A 26,804-nucleotide genomic window follows, 5' to 3' on the forward strand; every position below is an offset into this window, starting at 1 on the left:
CTCGTTCGGTAGTGATGTGGGGACTCCCGTGTGTGACAATTATCAGTTTCCCAGGGCGAGGGGTGGGGATGTGACCTCGAAATATCTCTAGTAAGAGTAACATGACAATGGAAGTGTAAACTGATACTCCCTTTACCTTGTCACTGACCTGATCGAACGCCCATTCTGTCTCATAACGGCGTTGATAACCTACTGCTTAGATCCCGTAATGATATCACCAGATGTGCAGGTGGCCCTATCTCCTTTTCCCCTGGGCTTGAACCTGCCCCATGTTAATTACTGGCGTATTTCAGGCCCAAGGTGGTTCTGTGATGATTTAGGGCGATTTTCCCTAACGTGCCTGGGACGCAGCCACTCTGGTTACTGTAAACATTAACCAGAAAGTTCACTTCACCTTTTCTGTTACTATGTTTCGTCGTTTCTTCTGCATCTTCATTATGAATGGGCTGTTGACATCTCCATCGTCCAAGATGACAACCGCTATGCTAACAGGGATGAATGCATACATTGTATGTTGGATGAACACACGGCCGTCGTCATAAGATTTTATTGGTCTGCTAAATCAACCAGTTATAACCCCAAAAAATGTTTGTGTTTATTTCTGACAGCTTTTGAAACGTATCAATCGATTTAGTACCTCTACGGAATGAAATCATCAGTGAGCGGCTTCAGTTAAGGGGAGGTTTACTATCTTTGGCCCGAAAAAAGAATGATCTTTGAGAATTTTTTCCTCGGAATGTGTTATAGATATCAATTTCACATTTGTTCATTGATATTTGCTCTACAAACTGGAATTTTTTCGACCGGACATGTCAAAGAGCAAAGGCCGAAGCGCCGTCGGAACGAAACAAGAATTCGATGTAGACCTCCACGTGCGGTAGGTCACAGGTCAGCCGGCTCGTCTGAAATCAAAACTGAGTTGACTTTAGCGAAGTATATAAGATTCTTTAAGAGTTGTACCTCGCTTAAGTTATTTGGATCATAGGAAACAAAATGGCGGCCATTTGAAAAAAATACGGTATTTTTCATCGATTTTTCGATTTCGTCGGCCAAGTAAAAATATTTATAGTTGATGGATTGGAATTTAAGTGGTACAACTCCTAGACAATTTAGTTAGTTTCGTCTGAAACAAAGAATCATGCCAATCGGTTCAGTATATTTGAAGTTACCATACCGCGCGATAAAAAAAAAGTCATTTCGAGAAAAACTCGTTTGAAGTTTTGACTACATTTAAATGCAATATTATGCAACGTATGTGCAATTTGCTATTCCGGGTCCATAAAAAACTCCTTCCTCTTCCTCGTAGAGGGCGTTCTGCTCGATTTGGGCCATCCTGCGCTGCTCCAGAGCCGCTCGTACGGCCGGTGACAAGCGGTTTCCGCCCGCTTGAATCCGGTGGTCGCCCGAATGCTTGGCGAACTGCGTCGAATAGAGTCCCAGGGTGACGTCCATCGTTGTCATGGTCTTCAAAAGTTCCGAATACCCTTCGTTGAAGCTGCTCACTGCCAGGAAAGTCGCAATCTCCACAGTCTTCGCACCAGAATGCAAAAGCTTGGGGAGTAACTTCCAAACACACGCGTTCAAACTTTCATTTGAATTTTGTGTGTTTGCTCCCAAGCCGTATGTCCTCCGAAAGAAAAAAAACTGGTGCGTGAAAAAGGCCGATTTCAGGCAGGTGCATTTTTTTGTTCAACCGCTAATAACAAACATTTCCGTTCCGTATTCGGAAAAATCGTTTCAGGGGGGGATTCTAAACACTTATATGGATCCAAAAATGCAATTTTTAAAAAAATCAATTTTTTGAACCAAAAGACAGTAAACCTCCTCTTAAGTATAGCATACCTGCAGACACTTGTGAGACGATTATCAAGGACAGAGACCCGGTGTTAGTGTGATGTATGCTGGTGCTGACTAATTTGTGTTCGGTTTGCTTACTTCAGCACCGTCTCTAACGCATTGCAGTCAACCCCGGAGCCCTGCAGCTGGGCCAGCTGCGACCCGCTGACACGTTACTTAACGCGCGCCTTGCGCACTCGTACGGTTGGCCGGCTCGGATGATACACTGTTATTGGCATTCTCACCCCGCGCGCCCGTCGCTGGATATTGCACCGCCTTATTGTTCTCAGCTCTCGCGCCAATAAAAGGAACCCGCCAATCCATACTAATACCAGCTGCGCTGAATCGCGGCCTACCTCTTGTGACACACTGGCAAACGGTCATGGGTAAACTTAGCAGAAGCCTGGACCGCAAGATAATCCGTGACGCTATAGTAACTGACAGTGACCGCAACCGAACTCTGATGTGAATGTATTGTACGAAATTGGAAAATATGTGAACTGCACGAAACATATAAAGCGTATTTGCTTACGACGAGACGATTAAACGATGAAAAGACATTCAAGTAAAGCGAATAGATGCGAGAAATAAGCGTAAGAAGAGGAATGTCACGCAAGCTCAGTTGTAAGTATAATTAATGGTTGGCTTCGACATGTTAGTGGGACACTGGGAAACGGCAGTTTGTAGATGTGGATGTAGATGTCTTCGAAAGGGATTACTTAAAAGTACAAAGCACTTGTGCAGCGTATATTCGAGTGCTATAGAAGTAAGTAAGTTCCACAAAATTTGTAACTAACAAGAGACATCAAGGCTGTGCAATGTATGGTACGAAATTTTCTTATGTTCGACTGGAGAGAGGGGAGAGTTGGAGAGGGAGATAGACAGATAGACAGGAATATCGACAGATCACGGCTGTCGAATACTTTCAGAAGGGTTCCTTTTATATCGTGAAAACGTTGAGGACCAGTTTTTGTAGCGAAGTGTATCTCCTTCAGATCCCTACGTTTAGTCCCCCCTCCCATAGTAAGAGAAAATCGCGAAATAACATTTCGCTGAAGTGCTTATAGTCTACTACTTTTTCAGTCTCACAAGTCTACTTCTACATCGTATTGACCAAAGGTGTGTGACGGAATGTACTTCTGGTATCACTAAATGATCCCTATTTCACTGTTCCACTGGCGAAAGGCACGTAGGAAGAATAATTGTCGGAGTAAGCCTCTGTTGTGAATGTAAAACGGGAAAATTATAATGTGCCATGTACTTTACTGTGATTCTCAAGGTAATGATGTAGCTGAATAACGTTGCCTGTTCAATTCACTAAAGCCAGGGAGATTCGGTTTTAACGACCCACCGACGACGAAAGGATTACGGACTGAGTGCAAACTTAGTTTGGAGTGGAAACTTAGCCGCACCTTTTACGAGCACAGACGCCGTTATTTGCTGAAGCGACCAAGGGAATCCAAAGAAAACATGAATCTCGATATCAGATTAGGGTTTTGAGCCCTGATCTTCCCGTAGACTCGACGAGCTGCGAAAACATTCAGATAGATCACACTGGAATACCCAACATTATACGTTTTGGTTACCGGATGAGAACCTTGAACAGATGACAGATGATTTCTTACACATGTGTGATTTGGGATGATCAGCTGAATAGGCAGAACAGTGAACAATCGATTCCCATAGATAGTAAGTATCACATCTACCAAGCCGAGCTCTTTAGTGTCTACACAAACATTCAAAGGTCACTGCAACTTTGACGTATTGTGTTTTGGTTTGATCGCAAGCGCATTTTATCAATATGAGTGGCACACAGACAATCTTCTCGATTTATGGGTGAGAGTCGATACGTGAAGTTTCGCGATAGCTGTAATGGAGCAGTAGCTGACACGTACTGTGAGAATAATTTTGATTTTAATTGAAACTGGAAAATTTGAAGGTAGAAAGGGGAAGTAATCAACATCATGAATGATGTTGTTGTGATATCGTGATACTAAACCTTTTCAGAAGCACCGCAGTGATTGAAAATGAGTAAAATAATGAAGATTACCAGTGGATCATAAGTAGGAAGAAACAGTAACATCTCATAGATGATGTCTAAACTTAAACCCTTGAGTTTGATGTTATGCATTTAAATTAAAGCGAAATAATAACTTTATTACCTACTTGATCTTTCCTGAATAGTAGAATACTAACGATTCTCAAATAGTTGATTATCTGAGTTAAAATGATCCAAGAGCTTTCAGATCAAAACAGGAATATGCGACGGGTATTTGGTAAAAGATAACAACTTTTAACCTTCCCGAGTTTACTTGTCTTTGACTTTGACGCCTCTAATAAATAATATACAACAGTATTAAATTGCGACATGTAATATGTTTGCAAAATAGGACAGAGAAGACGAGAGTGGAGGAGAGGTGGACGGCAACGGCAAACGCTTACAAGAAGGGAGACTCTCTTGTATATACCGCCCAACAGCCACAGGAGGGTGTTCCCGTCGACAAACATTTCCACAAAGAAGACGGCGTTGTGAAAAGAAGTAAAGAAAATTATGATTTGACGTGATAATGGGACAACAGTTCCCTCCATCAACAATATCTTTCCTTTGACTGTCACATTTTTTGCCTTTTTAATAAAAGATTTGTTGTAAACGTAAACTTATTTTTACCCATTAACTTCGGAACTTTGTGAGTTAGCTGCTGCTGACTATTTTGCTAAGCTTGTATTTTCAATTCAGACAAATGGTTATGAAATGTATTCGCAAACTGTGAATGAGACCGTGCACAGCCTATACGATTTACTAGCAGGATACGAAAATTTGTGCGGAGCCCGGACTCGAACTCGGATTTCCTGCTTTACGCGAGAGGTTGCCTTAACCACTTTGGCTATCCGTGTACGACTCACAGTCAGACCCAAAATTCCATATGTCCTAGTGTCTATCCTCATGGTGTTTACATATAAATCGTATGATTGCCGCACAGGGAGAGACATTGTTTTTGCTCGTCAGACTGCGTTGGTTTCCCCTGAGACACAGCAGGGCAGTGCTCTGTATTTTACAGTGTCTGTATAGTTCGGTGCGAAGGCACATTGCATCGAACTACACAGTGTAAAATGCAGAGACTCTACTGTGTCTCAAACAAATGACTTGTTGAAACTTGTATCTAGAATAACTTTACTGCACACACTTGAACTCAGCATTATCTGAATACGCTAAACTAATTCTTTGAAAAGAATTAGCTTTCATCCGTATTCACCTATAGAATTATGCAGTGAAACTGAAAATCTTTCTTGTCGGACCTGTGAGTATGTGCAACGGACTGTCTACGTTGTGTGATGTCCTTCGGTTAGTTAGGTTTAAGTAGTTCTAAGTTCTAGGGGACTGATGACCATAGATGTTAAGTCCCATAGTGCTCAGAGCCATTTGAACCATTTGTCTATGTTGTGCAGAGTTGCATGGCCGGTATTTGTGTCCTTGATGATTTACTCATTATGAGCAGCCCCTGATGATGTCTCCAGCGTTGAAAAACGGAACGTTAGGCACAGAAATTTGACTTCGACCCGGGAATAATGCCTGTGAAAGAAAACTCTTTCCGAGTCTATGCTGTGCTTTTCCTGCACCGACAAACTTAGGTTATTCGCTGCAAGGACACACCTGTGTGTGTAATGTACACAGCTCGGTCTTTTAAAATACGGGTAACACGTGAAACCGAACTAATGGAAATTCCGGTACCGTAATAAGCCCAAAATGTAGCTTTAATTTAGGTTGATAATCAACGCAAATACTAGAAATGATTATGGAAGATACTGGATCCGTCAAACGTGTAGCACTCCTGCACACAGCACCATGTACTTTCTATAAAGCTGCTTACGGCAAGACTATAGTGATAGTTAATTCGTATCCGAACAACTGGCATTTACTCACTCCTATCAAATACGGGGTAGACTGAAGGCCTTTCCAAACATTTCAAGAATAAGGAACATTTACGTTACGAATCGTACAGCTGACAGCATGGGCCAACTGACGTGGCGATAGCCTGCCCTCTCCGTCCCACGTTGTGCAGACAATTGTCCAACTACACAAACCACTCTACCTGTGTTTCAGACAACAGAAGTTGTAATCGTATTCCCAGATCATCCAAAAAAATTTTTTTTTATTTTCTTTTATAAATTTATGGTACGTAAAGTTTAGAACTAACATTTTATTCCCCCAAGACAGTTTTATCCAGTCCTCAAAAATTATCGACAAAAGCAACTTTCGAATTTGCCGATCGTCTTTAATATGCAAGGTAGATTTTTCTTGACAGGCCATGTCTAGTAGAGTCATCGCAGGGCACGTAGGGGATTTAGTTTCGATTCCCGGCTGATGCATGTTTTACAAGCAGTTCTCTGAAGTTCAAAGTAAATAGAGATGGAAATAATCAATAGCGCTCGAGACTGGTAGTTGCTGTTTCGAATCTGGTTTCGGTCATTAGCTATTTACTTTTATCCCATTCACATCGGGTACCTACCTCTTCTAAATAAAAATTCATCGTATACATGCTAATTAATACACTCCTAATTGCTAACTTATGAAACATGTCTTATTCCTAATTACGTGTCACGCTCAAGAAATCCAGTTTTCATTGCAAATATAAATTCTTAATTACTCACCTTTAATAATCGGTTGTTTAAATTTTAAAAAAGTTACATTAAAAATTAAATTCTTTTTCCATCCTAATGTATTTTAAGCTTCATGGGAATGTTCGTGGAAAATGTACCTTTGTTTACAATTGTGTTAGATCTGAGGATCGAACTGATAGCACACACATGTTAAGCGAGTTTTCTAAGCAAAGTCACTCGCCTGTCGCGAAAAATTGATCTTGCTTTAACGTACTACAGACGATCGGACAATTTCAAAGTCGGTTTTCTCAAAAACTTTTGAGAGCCGCATCGAACTATTTTGGGGATCAATATTTGAGTTCTGAACTTCACATACTATAAACATCATAAGTTAGAATAATCCGATTGCCATGTGGTCCCCTTGTCAGTCCCAAATATTTCTCTGCTTCATGTGTATCGCTATTGTCAGGGCATCTTTGCTTTTACGAATATTTCCTCTGCTGAAGGTTGACGTACTACGAGTAACGCGATTAGAGAGTAAGAAGAGTTTGTTATACTGTACGTCCCCACCTCAATCTTCTTTCGACGCATGTAGGGTGTAGTTGGCAATGAAATTTAATTTGTATTTACTTTCAGTTGTGTCAGTTGGGACACATAAAGACTTCGTCAAAACATTCAAGAATCAAGTTTCCATCCTCTCAAACTATTATTTAAGTATTTACATCTTTTTATAGCTACTAGATGACTTGTAGCTTGTCAATAACAGCTACTACAATAAATTAAAAAATAGAGTATAATAAACATAGAAAATAATATACAAGTATGAACATATGGTGAAAATACAAACGTTTGCAGAACACGGCTCTGCTTATTACAGAATTTGCATGAACATTTGGTATTTCATGCACAGGGAGATCTGTTCCTGATCATGTGATTCCTAGTAACACAAGCTCCAATTATCAAATTTATTGTAAACTGGCTAGGTGCATTGACACGCAGCTCTAAAAGTAGAATGCATCTAAAGGTATTATGGTGCGACAGAGGTAGCAGTGAACTGTTGTTACGTCAGGAAGTCGTCCACTCCCCACCTCCATCCACCAAAATTCTTTCTTTTAAACCTATAATTAGAGACATTTTCAGCATGAATTTCCGGTTACGTTTTAGAAATTGTCAATAACTAGATTATTATTGAAATCTGACCTACTATCTCTTGAAATATTAATATTGATATCTTTATGCATACAACAAATGGACAGATTACCACGCATAAAGCTAGGAACGTGATACAATATTTCAGTTTCGTCAAAACCACACGAAAATTGTCAGTATTAGCCATCCCGAGTGCGAATTGTTCACTACAGTCACCTGTAGTTTAATCTCGCGTATTGACCACGGGGAGAAAATTCGAGAAATTAGAGCCAATACAGAGGCTTACCGACAATCATTCCTCCCACGCACTATTCGCGAGTGGAACAGGTTTGGAGGGGATCAGATAGTGGTACCGAAAGTACCCTCAGCCACACACCATTAGGTGGCTTGCGAAGTATGATGTAGATGTAGATTTGCGAAAGGAATAATAAGGGAACTGACAAGTAGTGGTGTATAATACCCTGCGCCAAATACCATACGGTGGCTTGCAGAGTACATCTGTAGATTCAGAATAGAAACAAAAGTAATGGATTTGGCTAGTAACCAACTGAAAGAGTATATACCGCCTTTGACTCACAAGAATTTAATAATTTTATGTCATTTTATCTTCAAATGTAATAGGGAGTGAAATACAAGCTGCAGGCACGCAGACACCGGCCCAATATGCAGCTATACTACAGGTAACGAGAATAGCATCAGATTCTGCAAATATTGGCGGCATATCGATTTCAGATGTTAACGACTTCCGTTGCACATTGTGGCGGCAACAGAGTCTTAGAGTCCCTTATGGAATGTGCAGCTGCACATATTTTTCCTAATTATTAACTCCACTGGTCTCGTACCGGAACAGAAGACTGATATTAAAGTTTAAAAGCGGCGGTAACTGAACTAACTGAAAGTAAAGAATTTTTATAATTGCACAGCTTTTGAAAAGAGCTTCACATTTTTAAAATCTCGCGGCTTATTCTTCCTATCAGTTGGACTGACACGTGAAACATAAGGAAGGTATTCCATTTACACACATTTCGTTCAACAAGACGTTGATAGAAAGGAAGTCTCTTCTAAGCGTTAGTAATGCAAGTTTTGATATAAAAATCTGAAATAATTGTTTCCATTTATGCTTATCAGAGAAACTGATCATCCACTCCAAACTCCAGACTCCGCTGTAATGATGTACCTACGATATTCGGAGATATGGAGAATACGTACAATGGTTTATTTACTAATCTTTTATCGAAGAAGGAAGGATTCTCCAACTGCTGCAGGAAACGCAGTAGATGTGCCATATATTTTTCCTACTTCCACATCTCCACCTTGATTAAGTAGCAGTGCGTTACTGAAATTACAGATTAATTCTCAAGTAACGATAGAATAAAAAGCTGAATTCTTTCGTGATTGTTATGTACATAATTTATAACTCTTGAATGAAAGTGTCCCACAGCCAGAGGGTGCTTCACACTGCACCAGTTATTATAGCCTCCTCCTGCTCTTTTTGCGTATGGAGCTCGGGAAGAATGATACATTAAACGCCTCTGTGCGAGCTGTAATTAATCTAATCACGGCTTGTCGACCTCTACGAAAGCGACACGTAGAGGTTGTATCACATTACTAAATTCCTCACATAGCTGGTTCTCGAAATTTTGTATGTTGTCTTTCACGGGATTTTTTTGCCTATCGACAAGCGTCTGCCAGTTCAGTTTCTTTCTCAGCATCTCAATGACGCTCTCCCAAGGGTCAAACAAATCTGCGACTATACGTGCTGCCCTTCTTTGTATGCGTTTAATATCCCCTGTTAGCCCTTTCTGATAGGCATCACACACATTTAAGCAATATTCTAGTTGTACGAGAAACTTCTAAACAATCTACTTGCATTTGAGATGTAAAATCGCGAATGAAGTGTGCGATTATGTTGATACTAGATGGGAGTATGGGAATAGCTACTATGAGCGCTACGATAATAGTGAAATAGCCACAGGTATTTTTGTAACCTCTCTTTTTATTGACGCGTTTCCAAAATGTATCATCAGATTCACAAGGGAACAGACACCATACAAAGCACTGAGGTAACTTTACTGTAACTGCAGAATAAGATACTTGTAACTACAGAATCCTTAAAGGAAACCAGAAATCAGAATAATGAGAGCGATTCCATACATATTTGTATGTTAATATAAGAAGCAACGTAACGGAACTGAGTCTCTGCCCAGTACTTAATTGTGAAATGCAGGGTACCTATGCAAATATAGAAGTAGATTCCTCAGAACAACTATCTAGCCTATAGAATAAATGCAGAAACTAAACCTACACATTTGTTAATTGTCATGCACGGTGAAATGACGACAAGAAGAACAATCTGGAAAGAAAAAAAGTTTCTTGGATCATTCAGAAACCGAGAAATCGAAAATACCGAAAATGAACACCATGTTGCTTTTGGGTTACTTCTTTCGTAAAAAGGCAGAGAAAAGAAACTTAGGAATAGGTCGTTACCTAGCCCACAAAAGAACTGATACAAACAGTACGCAACTGGTGAGGCTGCGTGAAAGCTTTCACCTGAAAATAATTTTGACCTTCTTCAGGGAGCTCCCAAGAAAATCCAGGATACGAAATATCTCCAAACTATTGCAAACAGATCGTGCTGTTGTTTCTAGACAAAAAAATACTAAGGAATAACTTATATGAATATGAAAGTAATAAGGAAGGGTGAACTTCATTCTGATCACTATTCCTCCAAAATTAAGGTTAAATTTCAATCTGATACATTACAAAGAAGGTCGTAAAAACAAATAATAAGTAATTCACACTTACTAGCGTAAAATAAAAGAATCATTTCGATAATATCAAGAAGAAATTAAAGTAACAAAACATTGATTACTTAAATGAATTCTTATCTCAATATTTAGCTAAATAAATTAATAGTTCTGTACAGATAATGTTTGAGTCACTAAAAAATTAAAATAAAATATTATGGAATGAAATATTGATGATGGTAAGGGAAAGGATGTAAAAAGTGGATATCCACACAAAAAATTGAACTCTATCATGAATTTAAACATTAAAGAAAGGAAATAACAATATTTAGAAGCACTAAATGAGATTTTGTCAAGAGGAAACTACCATAAATTGAGCAAAACTTTTCAGAATGTGATACCTACAATTTTTATTAGCCATTTAAAGGCAGACTTAAACGATACCAAATCCCAAGCATCTGTTTCATAAATAAAAATGGCAAACGTGGCGTAAGCAACAATGAAAATGGCGAAATATTTGGAAAACGTTTTGATCAGCTTCTTAATTGTCCAGAATCAATCCAAAAGCTGTTATTCTCAAACACCCAAGAACATCTGGAACACGTTTTTGCCTCCGACTGTCAAAGAAGTTGGAGAAGTAATTAAACCCTGAAAAACAGTAATTCTAGTGGAGTAGTAAATCTAGCGGAACTTCTGAAATGGTTGATATAAAAACTAAAAAATAAGGTAAAATTGATCTTTGAAGAATTCTGGAAAACAGAAAAAGATCCTAGGACAGTGGAAGGTAGCCTTGATATATCTTCCACATAAGGAAGGCCATAAATAAGACGTTAACAACTGAAAAGATATTTTTTGCCACCATCTGCATAAATTATTTTCTGAGATTCTAGTTAATAAAGTAAGAATAACACTGGACAGTCATTTAGGTGTATATCAAGGTAGTTTTAGGGTGGACAGATCATGTTCTGAACAAATGTTTAATCTGAAGTCAGTCTATCGCCACCAGTGACTGAATACAAAAGATATTGTGGTAACGTTTATTCATTTCAAAAATACCTTTCATTCTGTTGACAGAGAAGTTATACATAAATAACCTAAGAATTGAACGAAAAGTCTAAATTAACAAATCTAATTCGTCAATCAATTATAGATACAGTATCGAAAGTGGGATTTATGGAAGAAATATCTCGGCCCTTCGACATAAACGCACATATACGGGAAGATGGTGGCCTGTACTAATTCTTTTAAATTATATTTTAGAAAAACAGTGATGATTTTAACTGAAAAACTAAATGAATGTATTTCACTCAAAAGGTTTGGTTGTGGTAACAAAAATTTTGGAATAAACTGCTTCTTATTTGTAGATAACCTTGCTGTACTTTTCTGCAAAAGTAATATCTGGTACAACACAAATTAAACTTTTGGAAAAATGAGATAGTAGGACTAGCTTAAGAATTGCTGTAGAAAAAATTTTCAACAAACATTAAAAGTGCGTGGACATTTCTGAAAATATATATTGGCCAACTAAATAAAGTTAAAAAATTTAAATATCTTTGGGAGATAATCCAAAATGATCGTCTTCAAAACGCTGTTATTGGGGGTTACATAAAATGGGAAGGGTGTACGATATAACTAAAGATTTATACAATAAAAAATACCTGTCTAAAAATACAATAGTCATTATGATACATTAGTGAACCAGAACGCCTATATTCAAGTGCATTAAAATCTAATTAAGATAAATCAGAAATACCTCAAAGGCGATTTATGATGAAAATATTAAGCCAGCTTTAAACTATGGAAGATTGGAAATTACTTATTAACGATGAAATTTATCGTAAGACAGAAAACATTTCAAAAATAATGGATAAATAAGAATAGCAGCTTTTGGACATTTGTGTGCAATGACATGCTGCAGATTAACCAAAAAGACCTTTAGACATTTGAGGAATAAAAAGTCAGCAACAAGATGGATCCACTGAGTAAAAAAGGATTTAGAGAAAAATTATTTTAAAAGCTGGCATGTGGTCCTTAGTTTGTCAAACCAGAAAGGAAAATAACAATAATAAACAGATATATATATGTGTAATAATTTAAGAAATGTCAGTCTTGCTTGCTTTGTATTAAGCAATTCTATATATATATATATATATATATATATATATATATATATATATATATATATATATATATATATATATATATATATAATAACACGACTGTTCTACATTATAACTGCCTTCCACTCGACTCCAATGACTCACTGCCTGCAGGAAAACGCACGTTTCCTCAAATCAAAAACCGCTCAAGTCCACAGCACCCATCAACTGCCTGTCACGTTACGAAAGAACTTGGTAGCGGTAGATATGGCGCACTTAATGCGAACTGTTAATGATGGTGCGAATTGGCATTTTTGACATTAACAATTCACTGCTTGAGATGAAAACTTCGATAACGCACAGAAATTATCCTACATCCGGTGAAGTTTGAACGCTGAACATTTCATTTGTAGTTTGACACTTGCTCAGTCAGCCACAGAGCCACAAAAAAATAATAGGAACTAAAGTAAGAGACGTATGACTCTTGAAGCCCTAGAACCCAGTAGTACATCTTCTTGCTGGCGGGTCAGACTTCGCTAATGCCAAGCATCCGTCAGTAATGCGCTCTCTTTCGTTTGTCTACAGGTACCTCCGCAACGTAAGCGTCGAAGGGGAACAGGGCAAGCCCAACATAGAATTCACGCCGGAGGGCGTTCTAAAGGCGGCCGAGCTGAAGATCATGAATCTGCGGCCCGGAGTCAGCAAGCAGCTCGTCTGGGAAGAGGTGAGTGCCATCAAACGCAACAACACTTCTTATCGGAAATGGTTGTCTAAGAAGCTGGTGTTAAGGCAAAGCTATGTATTCTACACGAATGAAGATAAAGACTTCGGTAAATTGTAACTTACTCATAGAGGTACAAAAGCTTTATTTTTGAAAGAACCAACCGATTTTATAAATTTATATATTCTACATGCTTCCACATGTAATCGAGCATTACTTTTTACAGTTACTTTTGGGATCGCAATTGTCATGTACCTCTCACAAATGCTCGTTAAATATGCAGAAGACAGACATACCCGTTTTATACTTTTGGGAGTATGTTTGGAGCTACTGTAACCATTGCTGTTGTTTCATGGTGTCGCAGTTCATCCAAAGTTATTGGAAGGGGAAGCACATATACGGAATCTTTCACAGACCAACCAAAACAAAAATCACATCCCCTGAGACCAGAGCGACTATGGAGACCGGAGGTGAATTGCGAGATCCGTGCGTCCCTTACCGCCAGTCCACCCATAAGATAACTCGTTGTTAAGAAGTCTTAAATTCAGCTGTCAATGCAGCGGTGCTGCCTCTGAACAAAAATGAAATATTCAGCATGTTCTCGCACTAGTGGAAAAAGCCAAATGTTCATTGCTTTCAGACACGTGAATCCTGTAACTGGGCGAGCGACCTAGCTTCACCAGTGAGACCACTAGCGTCAACCACATGAAGTTACAACTTGCAGTGAAGTGAACCTTCAGTCACTACGCTTAATTTACGATTCATCCCATGTTTTCCCTCAGTTCACGTAAATAATAAATCCTCTGAATTTTGATGAATCATTTTTAAAACTGTATTGTACGCATCAATGCAAAGAAGTATCCAAAACGCTTAATTTACGATTCATCTCATGTTTTCCCTCAGTTCACGTAAATAATAAATCTTCTGAATTTTGATGAATCATTTTTAAACTGTATTGTACGCATCAATGAAAAGAAGTATCCAAAACCTAAGAATGAGAATGGAAACAGAAAAGCTTAGCAATCAGCTGCCACGCTTCCCTCACTAACAATAAATCTCTTATTCTGCATAGAGGAGAAATACATGCTACTCGAAAAACTGCTCTTGTGCGACCAGGACACGCGCACTAAGGGCTCTGTACAAACTGAATGATGTATACAGGCAGTTCATCCAGCCCCTGAGTCGAGGATCTCGACGATTTATGCCTGTTATGAGCATTGATACTGGCAAGTTATTGGTCCCAGGGATTCCAAGATTTTTGATAATGTTTTATTACAATAATATAAACTGGCATAAAGTCATGCAAGAAGCAGGCGAGCATTATCGTAATAATCAGCAGTTCTCCATTCAGGCTGACTGGCTGGTAGTGGTAAAGGTGAAACATCAGGTAAGGAATTTCTTTATAACTCATATAAGGCGTTGCAGAATTTATCCATTATCAGATATCCAAGAACGTTTACTGCACCTAGATTAGTCTGTGAATGTTTGTTTCATATACACCTTGATATGCCATATCTACGTGCAGTAATCGCTTCTGGTTATCTGAATAAATTCCGAAACGCGTCAAATGAGCGATAAAGCCATTCCTTTCCCGAACTTTGACTTTTACCGTTGCGACCCAGTTCGCCTGAATGCAGAATTACTGACTGTTTCATTTCCAAGTTAGACGTCGAAAAACAAGTGATAAATATATTTTTTCGTGTGATATAATTACAAACTAACAATTTTCTGATTTTTTCCTTTACTTCTGTGAAACCTTACTTCTAGCGAAATTTTATGACACTAGTTCGACGGGAAGTACCCTACAGGTTTTGATGAGTGAGTTCATGAGTATCAAAATATGGCTGCATCTTTTGATTGCACTGACTTAAAAGCTGACGTTTATTATGCCGCCAAGGGACCATACACATCAGTATGTGACATAAATTTCATCTAGCTACGTCTAGCTGTTCCTGAAAAGAATGGTTTCTAAAGTCGAACGGACAGACAGACAGACAAATGTTCAAATATGTGTGAAATCCTAAGGGACCAAACAGCTGAGGTCATCTGTCCCTAGACGTACACATTATTTAAACTAACGTAAACTAACTTATGCTAAGAACAACACACACACGCCCATGCCCGAGGGAGGACCCGAACCTCCCGCGGGGAATGCCACGCAATCCGTGACATGGCGCCTCAAACCGCGCGGCCACTCCGCGCAGCACAGACCGACAGACATCCAGACGGACAACAACGTGATACTATAAGGGTTCCATTTTTACCGACCGAAAAACTGAACCCTAATAAACAGGAGATTCAGTAAAGCTGCGCACTAAAGCCACAACGACTCAGTCTCGGTCTGCTTTCCATTTTCACTCTATGATAGTCCCTTACGTAATCGAACATAAAAACAAATTTCTGAGAACGTACGTTTGGAGCACAGCGTATCAAGGCAATGGATTATGGATTGGAGGGAAAACCGGAAAAGAAGAGGATCGAAAAGCTTTAGTTGTGGTGCTATGGGATGTTGTAAATTATATGGACTTATACTTACGGAACGAAGAGGTTCTCCGCAGAACTTGTTTCATTCCTTTGGTTGTTTCTAATACAGGTAATTCCATCAAACAAGATTTTCCTGAATGGTGTCACGGTTCGTATAATCAAATGCTTTGGACAGGTTAGGATAAATATGAATCGATAATTTTTTTTTAGTTTTATTATATTTCGTGAGTAAATTTATAACTGACAATTTCAGTGGAAATTGTAGCACTACACTGCATTTAGAAGTCTTCAGCATTTCTTTGTACCACAACTACAAGAATTGTTTTCTTATGTTTCGATATGTTCAAAGTTCGAAGCCTCTGTCATTTCATTTTATTGCCAGGTAATGCAAAAGGAGATTAGAGTTTAGCGGGTTTGTTAAAAAGGGTTGTAATACTTATCCAGAAGAAAATTTTATCAAATTGGCTAGGAAAGAGAAACAATTTTAATTTGCCTCCATTGTAGGGAAATCAGAGTTCAAGAGAGGGGGATCTAAACTGTAATAAACAAATGTTGTTAATTTATTGCTACAGACGGAGTAGGGTTCAGATGCACATATTGCCGTTCAATTAATTTTTTCTGAAGACTTTTTCTGAATCGCTTCGGGTTAATGGCGTGGTGGTTCAATTGAGAAAATAACAAACCCACTTTTGTCCCTAATGACTTCCTCGTCGAAAAGCGTTAAACCTTCTTTCCTTTTTCCGTTCCAAACGGTGCAGCCTCTTTAGAAACGAGCTCAGTCACTAATTTCCAACTGCCACTCCTAAACAAGTTCAGCAATAGCAAAGTACATGCTAAAATCGCGCAATGAATTTGTTAGCCTTTCCGCAATTGAACTGAAGCACTCCCAGGGGCCCTATTCCATTGAAGCACACCGAGTGTGGAGCAGACCTCACTTCCGGACATGTAAAGTATGCATGAGACCGCGCAACGAGGCCTGTACAACTAGCGGACCAGCCGCATGACTATATTATGACTTTCTCTGGGATCAGCAGGCGGAACGACTATGAGAAACACATCGGAAGCTTGCAGCAACGGACTGCTCCTGCAGCCGGGACATGCGGCACTTACTACGTGTATCTAGTTTTGTTGTTGTTCAGCAAGCAGTTTTTTTTAAAAAAAAACTTCATTTATGTCCTCTTTTCTTCGTCTGTCATGGATAATCTTGCTTCCAAGATAAGAGAATTCCTTAACTTCGTCTACTTCGTGATCACCAATTTGGATGTTAAGTTTCTCGTTGTTGTCATTTCTGTTACATTACATTAGCTTGTCCTTCTCTGGTTTACTCCCCGTCCACATTCTGTACTCATTAGACTGTTCATTCTATCCAACAGATCCAGTAATTCTCCTTCACATTCACTGAGAATAGCAATCTCGTCAGCGAACCTTATCATTGATATCTTTCACCTTGAATTGTAGTCTCACTCTTGGACCTTTATTTTATTTCAGTCTTTGCTTCTTCGATTTAGAGGCTGAACAGTAGGGGGCGAAAAACTGTGTCCCTCCCTTACAACCGTATAAGGCGAGCACTTCCTTCTTGGTCTTTCTCTTTACTGTTCTCTCTTGGTTCTTGTACATACTGTATACTGCCTGTCTTTCCCTATAGCTTACTCCTATTTCATTCAAAATTTTAAACTTACTGCACCATTTTACATTGTCGAACACTTTTTGTAGGTCGACGAATGCTACGATCGTGTCTTGATTTTCCTTCAGCCTTTCTCCCACTATGAAGCACAACGTGAGAACTGCCTCTCTGTAATCTTCGTCTAATTGAATATTACTTAGTTGTAAACTGGAAAATCTGTACATCTACTAGTATGTCGAAAACCCGAATTAAAGTGTCACTATAGAAAATGGCACGATGCCCCAAGCTGTTTTGGTGCCGTAAGCTACAATTCCACATACTGGCGATAATTGTCCAGTGGCAATTATGCATTAACTGAAATCGTATAGGTGGACTTGAAGACCGTCAAAGAGGTTATCAGGAGAGAACGATAGGTTCTCAACAACTGCAGATCTTTAATTTTTGTCATTTTAGTAATGAATTGAGCCACTGACAAAGTACTACAACGTATCATTCCTGCACCGCGCATAGGCACGCAGTCTTGTTCGTTGTGGGTGATACAGTTGGTTTCTAGCGTCTGGGGAGTTTTACAACCTGGGATCATGGGGCAGTAATCCTTGCAACTGAGTTGTGGTTCAGACCTACTATGCAGCTACCCTTAAGGGCTAGTGACTTTCCATTAACGACAAGTCTTTGCCTTGAAAACAGGAAGCAGAACTTCGCAGGGATGTGCTGTTAGTGGGAGCAAGAAACGGAAACTGAAATTCTTCTCCTGAAATTGATTATCTGATTAGTGGAATACTGAAACAATTTCGTGAAGCTTCTTCGAGCTCGCGTATTTCAACTTTTATATGTAATCAGAACTACTCGCCTGTCCTTCTGGTGAAGATGTACTGTGAGAATGTTTTATAACAACATTACTTTAAGTAATCCGACCATTTCAAATACCTTTCTAGGTCAATAAATGCTGTATATTTTTCCCTGTTTATTTCTCATCTCTTTTCCAAAATTTGACGCAGTGTCAATATTGCTTCCCGCGATCTTTTCCCTGAGCTGACGCCAAACTGATCGTTGACTACATTCCCATCTGTTTTCGTTTTAATCCTCTCTTTAACTGCTGATGTGTCAAGCATAAAAGAATTCGCAATGGCGTTGCTGTGTACAAACGTGAAATTCTGATCAGTCACTTATGAATTTATAGCCGAGTGTTGCGTTTGAGTATGTCATAAGTGGTTGATCCGAAGACGTTTCGCACGAAACAGTAGAGCTAGCCCAAAGTTGTATTGTATAAATGAGAGGCCCTTGGTGAGCTCAAATTGATCCTAATGAAGCAAATATAATTATGTGGAAACTTTGAGTGTGGTACTTTTGTGTGCCTTTTGACTTACTGGCTTCGAACTATTGCCGTGTTTTGCCTTGAAAGACCGTATGATGGGGCTACTGCGGGCGCGCTTTTTATCCTTTGTGTGTGTGTGTGTGTGTGTGTGTGTGTGTGTGTGTGTTAAGGGCGCAGAACGAGAGGGATATCAGCGACCTTATAAATATTAAAAGAAACGAATATGAATGAAGTGGCGAAAAACATCATAAGGGAGTAAACCTACAAAAGTACTGACTCAAATATTTACAACCTCAGTCGTGTTAACCCACGCAGCTGCTCTATGTTACACGCCGTACAACAACGAAAAAAGGGTGAAAGGTGTTGTACCTAGCATTTAACTCAAGTAAGACGACAGATGAACTAAAATAACGGCACAGGGAAATGTCCTTGGCTGTCCACTTTAGCGGAAAAAGTTTGGGTGAGCAGTAGGAACATTCCCCTATCATTTTAGGAAACAGGTTGGACTTATCACAAAACCTTACGTCTCTCACCACTTTGGTCTGAACGTCAGAATAGAGGGCAAATCAGACGACCAATCTGCCGCTACCCTCTAGCATTGCAAGTAAAACGCAGTCATTAGACTGATATGACGTACAGTGATCTGTAGCCTACGCCAGAAGTACCACACATCGTAGGGTCCACCAGCCTGAGCAGGAACCCGTGTGTCATGCGGCTGTGTCCTACGCGAAGGCGAGTAAGGAGGACCTCATCGCGCCTGCATGGGTAGAAGGAGGTACATCACGGTTACGTTGCGACCGTTACTAAACGAAGCTTATTGTCCGTCACTTCCAGCCACACACTCTCCCATCGACGCATGACTCTGCACCTCAACAGCGAGGCGATAGCATTCGGCGGGAGCGGCACACTGAACTAACTGAAGATCTCGACGTGCCTCCTTGGCTGTTACATCCTCCCTTTCGTTCCCCGCAATACCCATGTGCCCTGGTACACTGCAGAAAGAAGCCTCCTTTCCCAGCTTTCGTAGCCTGAGAATGGCGCCCTCAATATTAAAAATGGTTCAAATGGCTCTAAGCACTATGGGACTTAACATCTGAGGTCATCAGTCTCCTAGACGTAGAACTACTTAAACCTAACTAACCTAAGGACATCACATACATCCATGCCCGAGGCAGGATTCGAACCTGCGACCGTAGCTGTCGAGCGGTGCAGGACTGAAGAGCCTAGAACCGCTCGGCCACAGCGGCCGGCTCCTCAATATTCTGGATTACTTTACCTGCTGGGTATAAGCGTTCTAGAGAGATAGGGGACTCAGCGGATCGGAATACAAAAGGATTTATCACCTGTAACACATCACATCTGCTCCGGTCCCCTCAAGTTCGCCCATAATTCCACGATGAATATAAGAATCTCGTGAGGCAATCGTAGCTTGAGGACACGATAAGGAAAAACAACAGAGAAACCGACGGAGACCCCTGTTTAGATTCCGTCAATACAGCTAAAGAGTTTCATAACATAACGTATTAAAAACAAACATAAGTTACTACGAAGCAGCTGGAAGATCTCCAAAACTGCTAGCGGTACACGTCTTGCAGGTCATTGATAGGAACCTGAACACAGTTCTACATCTGCATCTACATGGATACTCTGCAAATCACACTTAAGTGCCTGGCAGAGGATTCATCCAACCACCTTCACAATAATTCTCGATTACTCCAATCTCGAATAGCACGAAGAGAAAACGAACACCTGTATCTTTCACCGTGAGCTCTGATTTCCCTTATTTTGTTCTGATGATCGTTTCTCCCTATGTAGATCGCATTCTGGAGAGACAGTGGGTGATTGAAATTTCGTGAGAAGATCCCGCCGCAACGAAAAACGCTTTTGTTTTAATGATGTGCACCCCACATCCTGTATTCTGGATCTTGTATCATGTCAATGACACTCTGTCCACTATTTCGCGATAATACAAACTATTCCGATGTACTCCGTTTATGCTATCTCTTAAGGATCCCACACGGCGCAGCATTACTCTAAAAGAGGACGGACAAACTTATTGTAGACAGTCTCTTTACTAGATCTGCTACATTTTCTAAGTGCCCTGCCAATAAAAAGCAGTCTTTGGTTTGCCATCCTCAGAACATTTTCTATGTGTTCTTTCCAATTTAAGATGTTCGTAATTGTAATTCCTGGGTATGTGGTTGAATTTACGGTCTCTAGATTTGACTGATTTATCGTGAAACCGAAGTTTAACGGATTCCTAATAGCACTCATGTGAGTGACCTCACACTTTTCGTTATTTAAAGTCAATTGCCAATCAGATATATTTTCTAAATCGTTTTGCAATTGTTTTTATATTTTGATCTCCTGATGTCTTTACTACACGATAAAAGACAGTATCATCTGCGAACAACCTAAGACTGCTGCTCATATTGTCTCCTAAACCGTTTAAATAAACAAGGAACAGCAGAATACCTACAGCACTACCTTGGGGAACGCCAGAAATTACTTCTGTTTCATGCGATGACTTTTCGTCAGTTACTGCGAACTGTGAAATCTCTGACAGAAAATTATTAATCCAATCACATAACTGAGACAATATACCATAAGCACACAATTTCACTACAAGCCGCTTGTGTGGTAAAGTGTCAAAAGCGTTCTGTAAATCTAGAAATACGTAATCGGTTTGAATTCGTTGTCAATAACATTCAACATTCGTATGAAAAAAGCGCTAATTGTGTTGCATAAGAACGGTATTTTCTAAATTCGTGTTGACTGTGTGTCAATAGACAGTTTTCTGCGAGATGAAGCATAATGTTCGAACAGAATATTTGTTCCAAAACCCCGCTGCATATCGACATTAAAGAATTGTGCCTGTAGTTTGGTGGACTACTCCTACAACGTTCCTTGAATACTGGTTTTGCCCTTGCAAGTTTCCAGTTTTTGGGAACGGATATTTCGTCAAGCAGTGTGTTGTATATTATAGTTAAGTATGGAGCTATTGCATCAGCATTCTCTGAAAGGGAGCTAATTGGTATACTGTCTGGGCCGAAAGGCTTCCCTTTATTAAGCGATTTAAGTTGATTTACTACTCTGAGGACATCTTCTTCTCAGTTACTCATGGTGGCAGTTGTTCTTGATTCCATTTATGGAATATTTAGTTAACGTTCTTTGGAATTTCGAAAGTCTGTGTTTATTAGCTCTGCTTTGGCAGCACTGTCTTCGATAGTATTTCCATTGCTATCGCGCATAGAAGCCACTGACTGTGTCTTGCCGCTAGCATAGTGTACATAAGACCAAAATCTGTTTAGATTTTCCGCCAGCTTTCGAGACAAAATTCCGTTGTGGAAACTATTATAAGCATTTCGCATTGAAGTCCGCGCTACATATCGAGCTTCTGTAAAAGATCACCGATCTTGGAGGTTTTGCGTTCGTTTAAATTTGGCATGATTTTTTCTTTGTTTCTGCAACAGTGTTCTGACCCGTTTCGTGTACCTTCAGCTCCGTCGTTTGTTAGTACCCACAAATCTCTCAGTTGCTGTCGATACTATTTCTTTGAATTCAAACCACGTCTGGTCTACGCTTATATTGACAATTTAGAAGGAGGGGAGATTGTGTCTCAGGAAAGCGCGAAGTGAATTTTTACCTGCTTTTTTGACTCGATATATTTTTCGTTTATTTTTGTAGGATATGGGGGTTACAATACTCAGTCTCGCAACGACAACCCTGTGTTCAATAATCCCTGTATGTTTTGATGTTCGTTATTAGCTCAGGATTATTTGTAGCTAAAAGGCCAAGAGCGTTTTCACAAGTGTTTACTATGCGCGTGGAATCGTGCACTAACTGCTCGAAATAGTTTTCGCAGAATGCCTTTATCACAATTTCGGATGATGCTTTACGGTATCACCGGATCGCTGCAGGATGTTTAATAGCACTGGAAGAGTGGTGACAGCTTTAACCCTACCCTGACTAAATCTGTTTAGAATGGTTTTCTAATTAACGTTTCTGAGTAAGTCTGTGTAATTTTCCTCGCCTCCAGCTCGTCGCTGAGTGTGGGTTGTGGCCTCAGCTGTAAGAGGGAATTAGCGCTACGCCACAGAAGCTTCGAGGACCAACACAAAAGGACTGCCTGAGTACAAACAAGCTTTTCTTCTTCGTTAGTCCTGTTTACTTGTTTACCCACAATGTAATTTGCTTATAAACAAGTCTTACCCACATATCTGATGTCATGAACGTTCGTCACGTTTGGCGCATAAATTTACCTTTCGTAGACCTGCAACAGAAATAACAAAACTGTGGTACAGAGCTACCGTTGCCACACCAAATTTGGCGAGTCGAATTGATACCACAGACATTAGCGAGGGCTTCCTGCTACCCGCAACAACATAACGGAGGCGCTCCTGAGTGCCATTCAGCGTAGCAGCGCCCTCACGCTAAGCCGTAGGCACACGGACCGTGCATCCGAACGTTGAGCGTTGAGTGTGCCGAGTTTCTGACGTCATAGCGTGGAATAGCACGTTCGGGAGTCTTTCCGAACGAGCAGAGCAATATCTGGCGTGTCAGATATTCTGAGCGTGCGTCTGAGCGTTGACCAACGCTACCTATGTCACACGCACGCCGTCTCCCTTCAGTACAGAGTTGTGAGGCGCCATATTGGCATTCATTTCAAGCTTATATGCCGTTTCTGAGCACCAGCAAATTGAGAATCACTGGAAAATCGTTGTTAACTGTGTGATTCGTTCCAATAAAATAACGAGAAACATCATTCTCGTGGCAAAAGAATTATTGTAACTTGCGTATTATGGGAGTAGACTATTTGAAGCCAGCGACACACTGAAGATCTACCCAAAACACATTGTTCTTGATAAAATTTGTTATAATTAAACTTCAATTAGTAACATATCTACGATTAAGGTTTTCTGCAGGAGCTAAGATATTATGATTAGACGTATGGAGTTCGTAATTGCTGTAGCGTAATGACTGGCGTCACTGCCCGCTGTAGAAGAGTTCGATTGGGCGGTGGTTCGCGTTTTGCCACTTCCAAATTTTTTTTCCTAACATTCGTGTTTTTATTGGGTTCTGATACTTTGTTATTAGTTTAATATAAGTGTATACTATAATATTTGATGTTATGTAAATATACGTTCACCTTTTTTTTAGGGGTGACAGGCAGCTTGCGCTACTTGTATAAAGATATTTTGCTCCTTTTTCTTTTACGCTTCGTAATTCACATATTGCAAAGATTCTGCTACTGAGTAGGAACGCTGATCAAGTAAGACTGACCTTGGGGTTTTACTAGAATGTGGTAATGATGAAATAATGTTTATCTTATGCGAAGAAGTATTCCAAATTTGTACCGCACTGTTTGTGATGGAACTTTTATAAACCGGTGACCTTATTGATTGGACATGGTAGTTTCCTTTTCGTGGACTATGGAGGAAATGTGCGTTTTAATAGAGCTAATGTGGGAATTTTACGCGCGCCCTTTGAGTAAACAATGTGATTTACGAAACATCCCTCAACTGCCGCAGGAGTGCGTTGCGATCGCGTATACCACGTTGGGGCCCACGTACCGTATGCACAAGTCGCATCGTTCCTGAGCGTTCAGCAGCACGTTGAACTTGGCACGCTCAACGTTAACGTTCGACAGCCCGGTCCGTGGCCGACGGCTTCAGGTGTCGAGCTAGCAGGAGCTCGGCCCATGTCGAGACCTCAGCTTCAGCAGTCAGTATCATCGAGTACGACAGTGACAAAGTTTCAGATGGACGTACACTTTTCTCAGTATTGGACATTGTACCTCATACGAACAGTATGTCAATCAGTGCATCAAGTAAAGCTTTGCTGGTCCATGATAGTTGTAATTTATCCTGAAATCCTGTGGCAAAGAAGGGTGTCAAGGTTAAGAAAATCTTTTATTCATTTACGTAATAAAGTGAACTAATATTTCATGTGCTTTAGTGTGACGAGCCTTCACCCAGAGCAGGCAAAGAGCGCACTGCCGTGACCAGACGAAACTAGTTTCGCGTGATAACAAGAAAAACTCGTGCCAATTTGTGAACGAGACATACTTTCTGTTATTTCTTTGTCATGATTGCACGGGATGATATCACACAACATGAAGTGCACCAATTTTTCTGTGTCGGTTGTGCATGCAGCAACAAGTTAACCAACTTGCATCCAGCACGCATAAACTGCCTTACTTTAATAATTTTCTAACAGACATAAAAAAATCAAAAACCCAAGTTCTATAAGTATAACCTATTCTGCGCATAACTCCACAAAACAAACTGCATCAAATTGAACTTCTTGTTATTATTAATTAATAATTTTTTCACTTGCTTGTTGCGACATCCACCGAAAATGCAGATTGATAGTATTTCGAAGTACAGCTGAGAGGCGGAAGTAGGACAGCACTAATCGATGGATGGGGGAAATCCAATGACGTCACAAAGTTTAAACTTTCCGTTGACTGGCCAAAAATGACAGCATAGCATATTTATGATTCTACTTGCAAAAACGATAACACAATCCGAGTGAGGTCACTTCTGTTGCGTGAGGCAACTCGGCTGTACAGTTTCGCCTAGGAGGCTTAAATATATGGCATTGTTGATTGTTTCCCCACTAACGACTGTGGAAAATCTTTATGACAAATAAAAGGAGTGTTAAACATTTCTATGAATGGATAAACATCTAAATGGAAATTGGACGTTGTGATTAGGAAGACTCACGTCAAAGCGCAAAGGAGAAAATACTCTGATGGGCCAACCATTATGACCACTGCCCTCCGACAATCTGAATGCTGTCGCCATCTGGGAGACATCAGGCTTGAAGAAGAGAAGTAGCTCCGCAATAATGTTCATCTAGTTGACAGCTGTGAACCAAGTAAACATTACTGTGGAGTATCTGCCCTCCTTCAAGCCTGACATCCCCAGATGGCGATAGCATTGAGTCTGTCGGAGGACAGTGGAAATGGTTGGCCCATCAGATATAAACAAAGTCCGCCAGAAAAATGTATACACCCTTTGTCAACCTCTATCGAGATATCGATATTGTCGTTCGATTTGAGTTACGAGTGTGTTGTGGTATGGTCTTTGGCTCAACAGATGTTAGGACTTTCATCTCGATATTGAGAGCACGCTTGACAATCGAGCAAAGGAATTGTATTGTGAAGTGGTTTTTCAAGTTTGATAATGCCGTTGAAGTGCAACGCCAGTGGAGGCGGGAGTTTGAAAAAGAACCGCCAACCGCCTAACAATTAAACGCATCATTGACCAGTTTGAATTGCATGGAACGATTTGTAATATTCACAAAGGAAGATCAGGAATACAGCGCGTAGCTACAAGTCCTGCTCCGTCGGTCCTCGTGTTGGAAACGTTTGTTAATTCTCCACGGAAGTCTGCTACGCAATGTGCACGTGAAGTTGGGGTTGGCAGTACAAGTCTACGAAGAATTCTGAAAGCTGCAAAGTGGTAAGTTTACATTCTACGATTAGTGCACCCGATTAATAATAACGGTCATGATCGCCGAATGCAATTTTGCGAATGGTATCAGCAAATGGTAGCTAATGACGAACAGTTTGCGATAAAAGTGAGTGTGGCGTGACGAGGTATACTTTAAACTTAATGGAACCGTGAGTCGGCATAACATTGTGTACTGGGCGCCGGAAAATCCGGATGTTTATGTGGATAAAGCGGTCAATCTACCAGGGGTTCATATGTGGTGTGATCGTCTACGGGCTTAGTAGGACCCTTTTTCTTTTATGCTACTGTCACTGGAGAAGTGTACCTGGAAATGTTACGCACGCCAATTTTGCCGGGTATACGTGCGCTTTATGGAGATGATGAAGAGGTCTTCTTGAAACAGGACGGGGCGCCACTAAATTAGCACCCTATCTCCACGAGCTTTCCTAGATGACAATTTTTTGGGGCAATGGATTGGACGAAGAGGGCCCATTGAGTTCCCTCCATGGTAGCCAGGTACAACACCTATGGACTTTTACTTGTGGGGAACTGTGAAAGATAACGTCCATCGACGTAAGCCAAGCACTCTGGAGGAACTTCGCCGGGAGTTTACAGTGACATGTGCAGCAATCTCCACTGTAACATTCACTGACGTAGTTTCCTCGTTCTGTTATGTATATAGGCATCAACGGTGAACATTTTGAACATTTAAAGTAACCATATGCTAAACTGAAGGTTGTACAACATGTGTGATTAAGTATTACATGTAA

The 26,804-nt window shown here is 40.2% G+C and overlaps 1 protein-coding gene across 1 annotated transcript in view; it reads left to right on the forward strand.

Annotated features, from left to right (window-relative positions):
• The first annotated feature begins 2,218 nt into the window (after window positions 1–2,218).
• The window catches only part of LOC124606283 (glutamate receptor ionotropic, NMDA 2B-like), a 727,746-nt gene continuing 703,160 nt past the window's right edge, over window positions 2,219–26,804 (forward strand). The window contains exons 1-2 of the mRNA XM_047138265.1: window positions 2,219–2,301; window positions 13,016–13,154. Of these exons, the coding sequence (XP_046994221.1) occupies window positions 2,219–2,301; window positions 13,016–13,154 (222 nt within the window). The remainder of the gene's footprint in view (window positions 2,302–13,015; window positions 13,155–26,804) is intronic.

The sequence above is a fragment of the Schistocerca americana genome, chromosome 3 (genome assembly GCF_021461395.2).
Source record: "Schistocerca americana isolate TAMUIC-IGC-003095 chromosome 3, iqSchAmer2.1, whole genome shotgun sequence".
In the NCBI taxonomy this organism is placed as follows: Eukaryota; Metazoa; Arthropoda; class Insecta; order Orthoptera; family Acrididae; genus Schistocerca; species Schistocerca americana.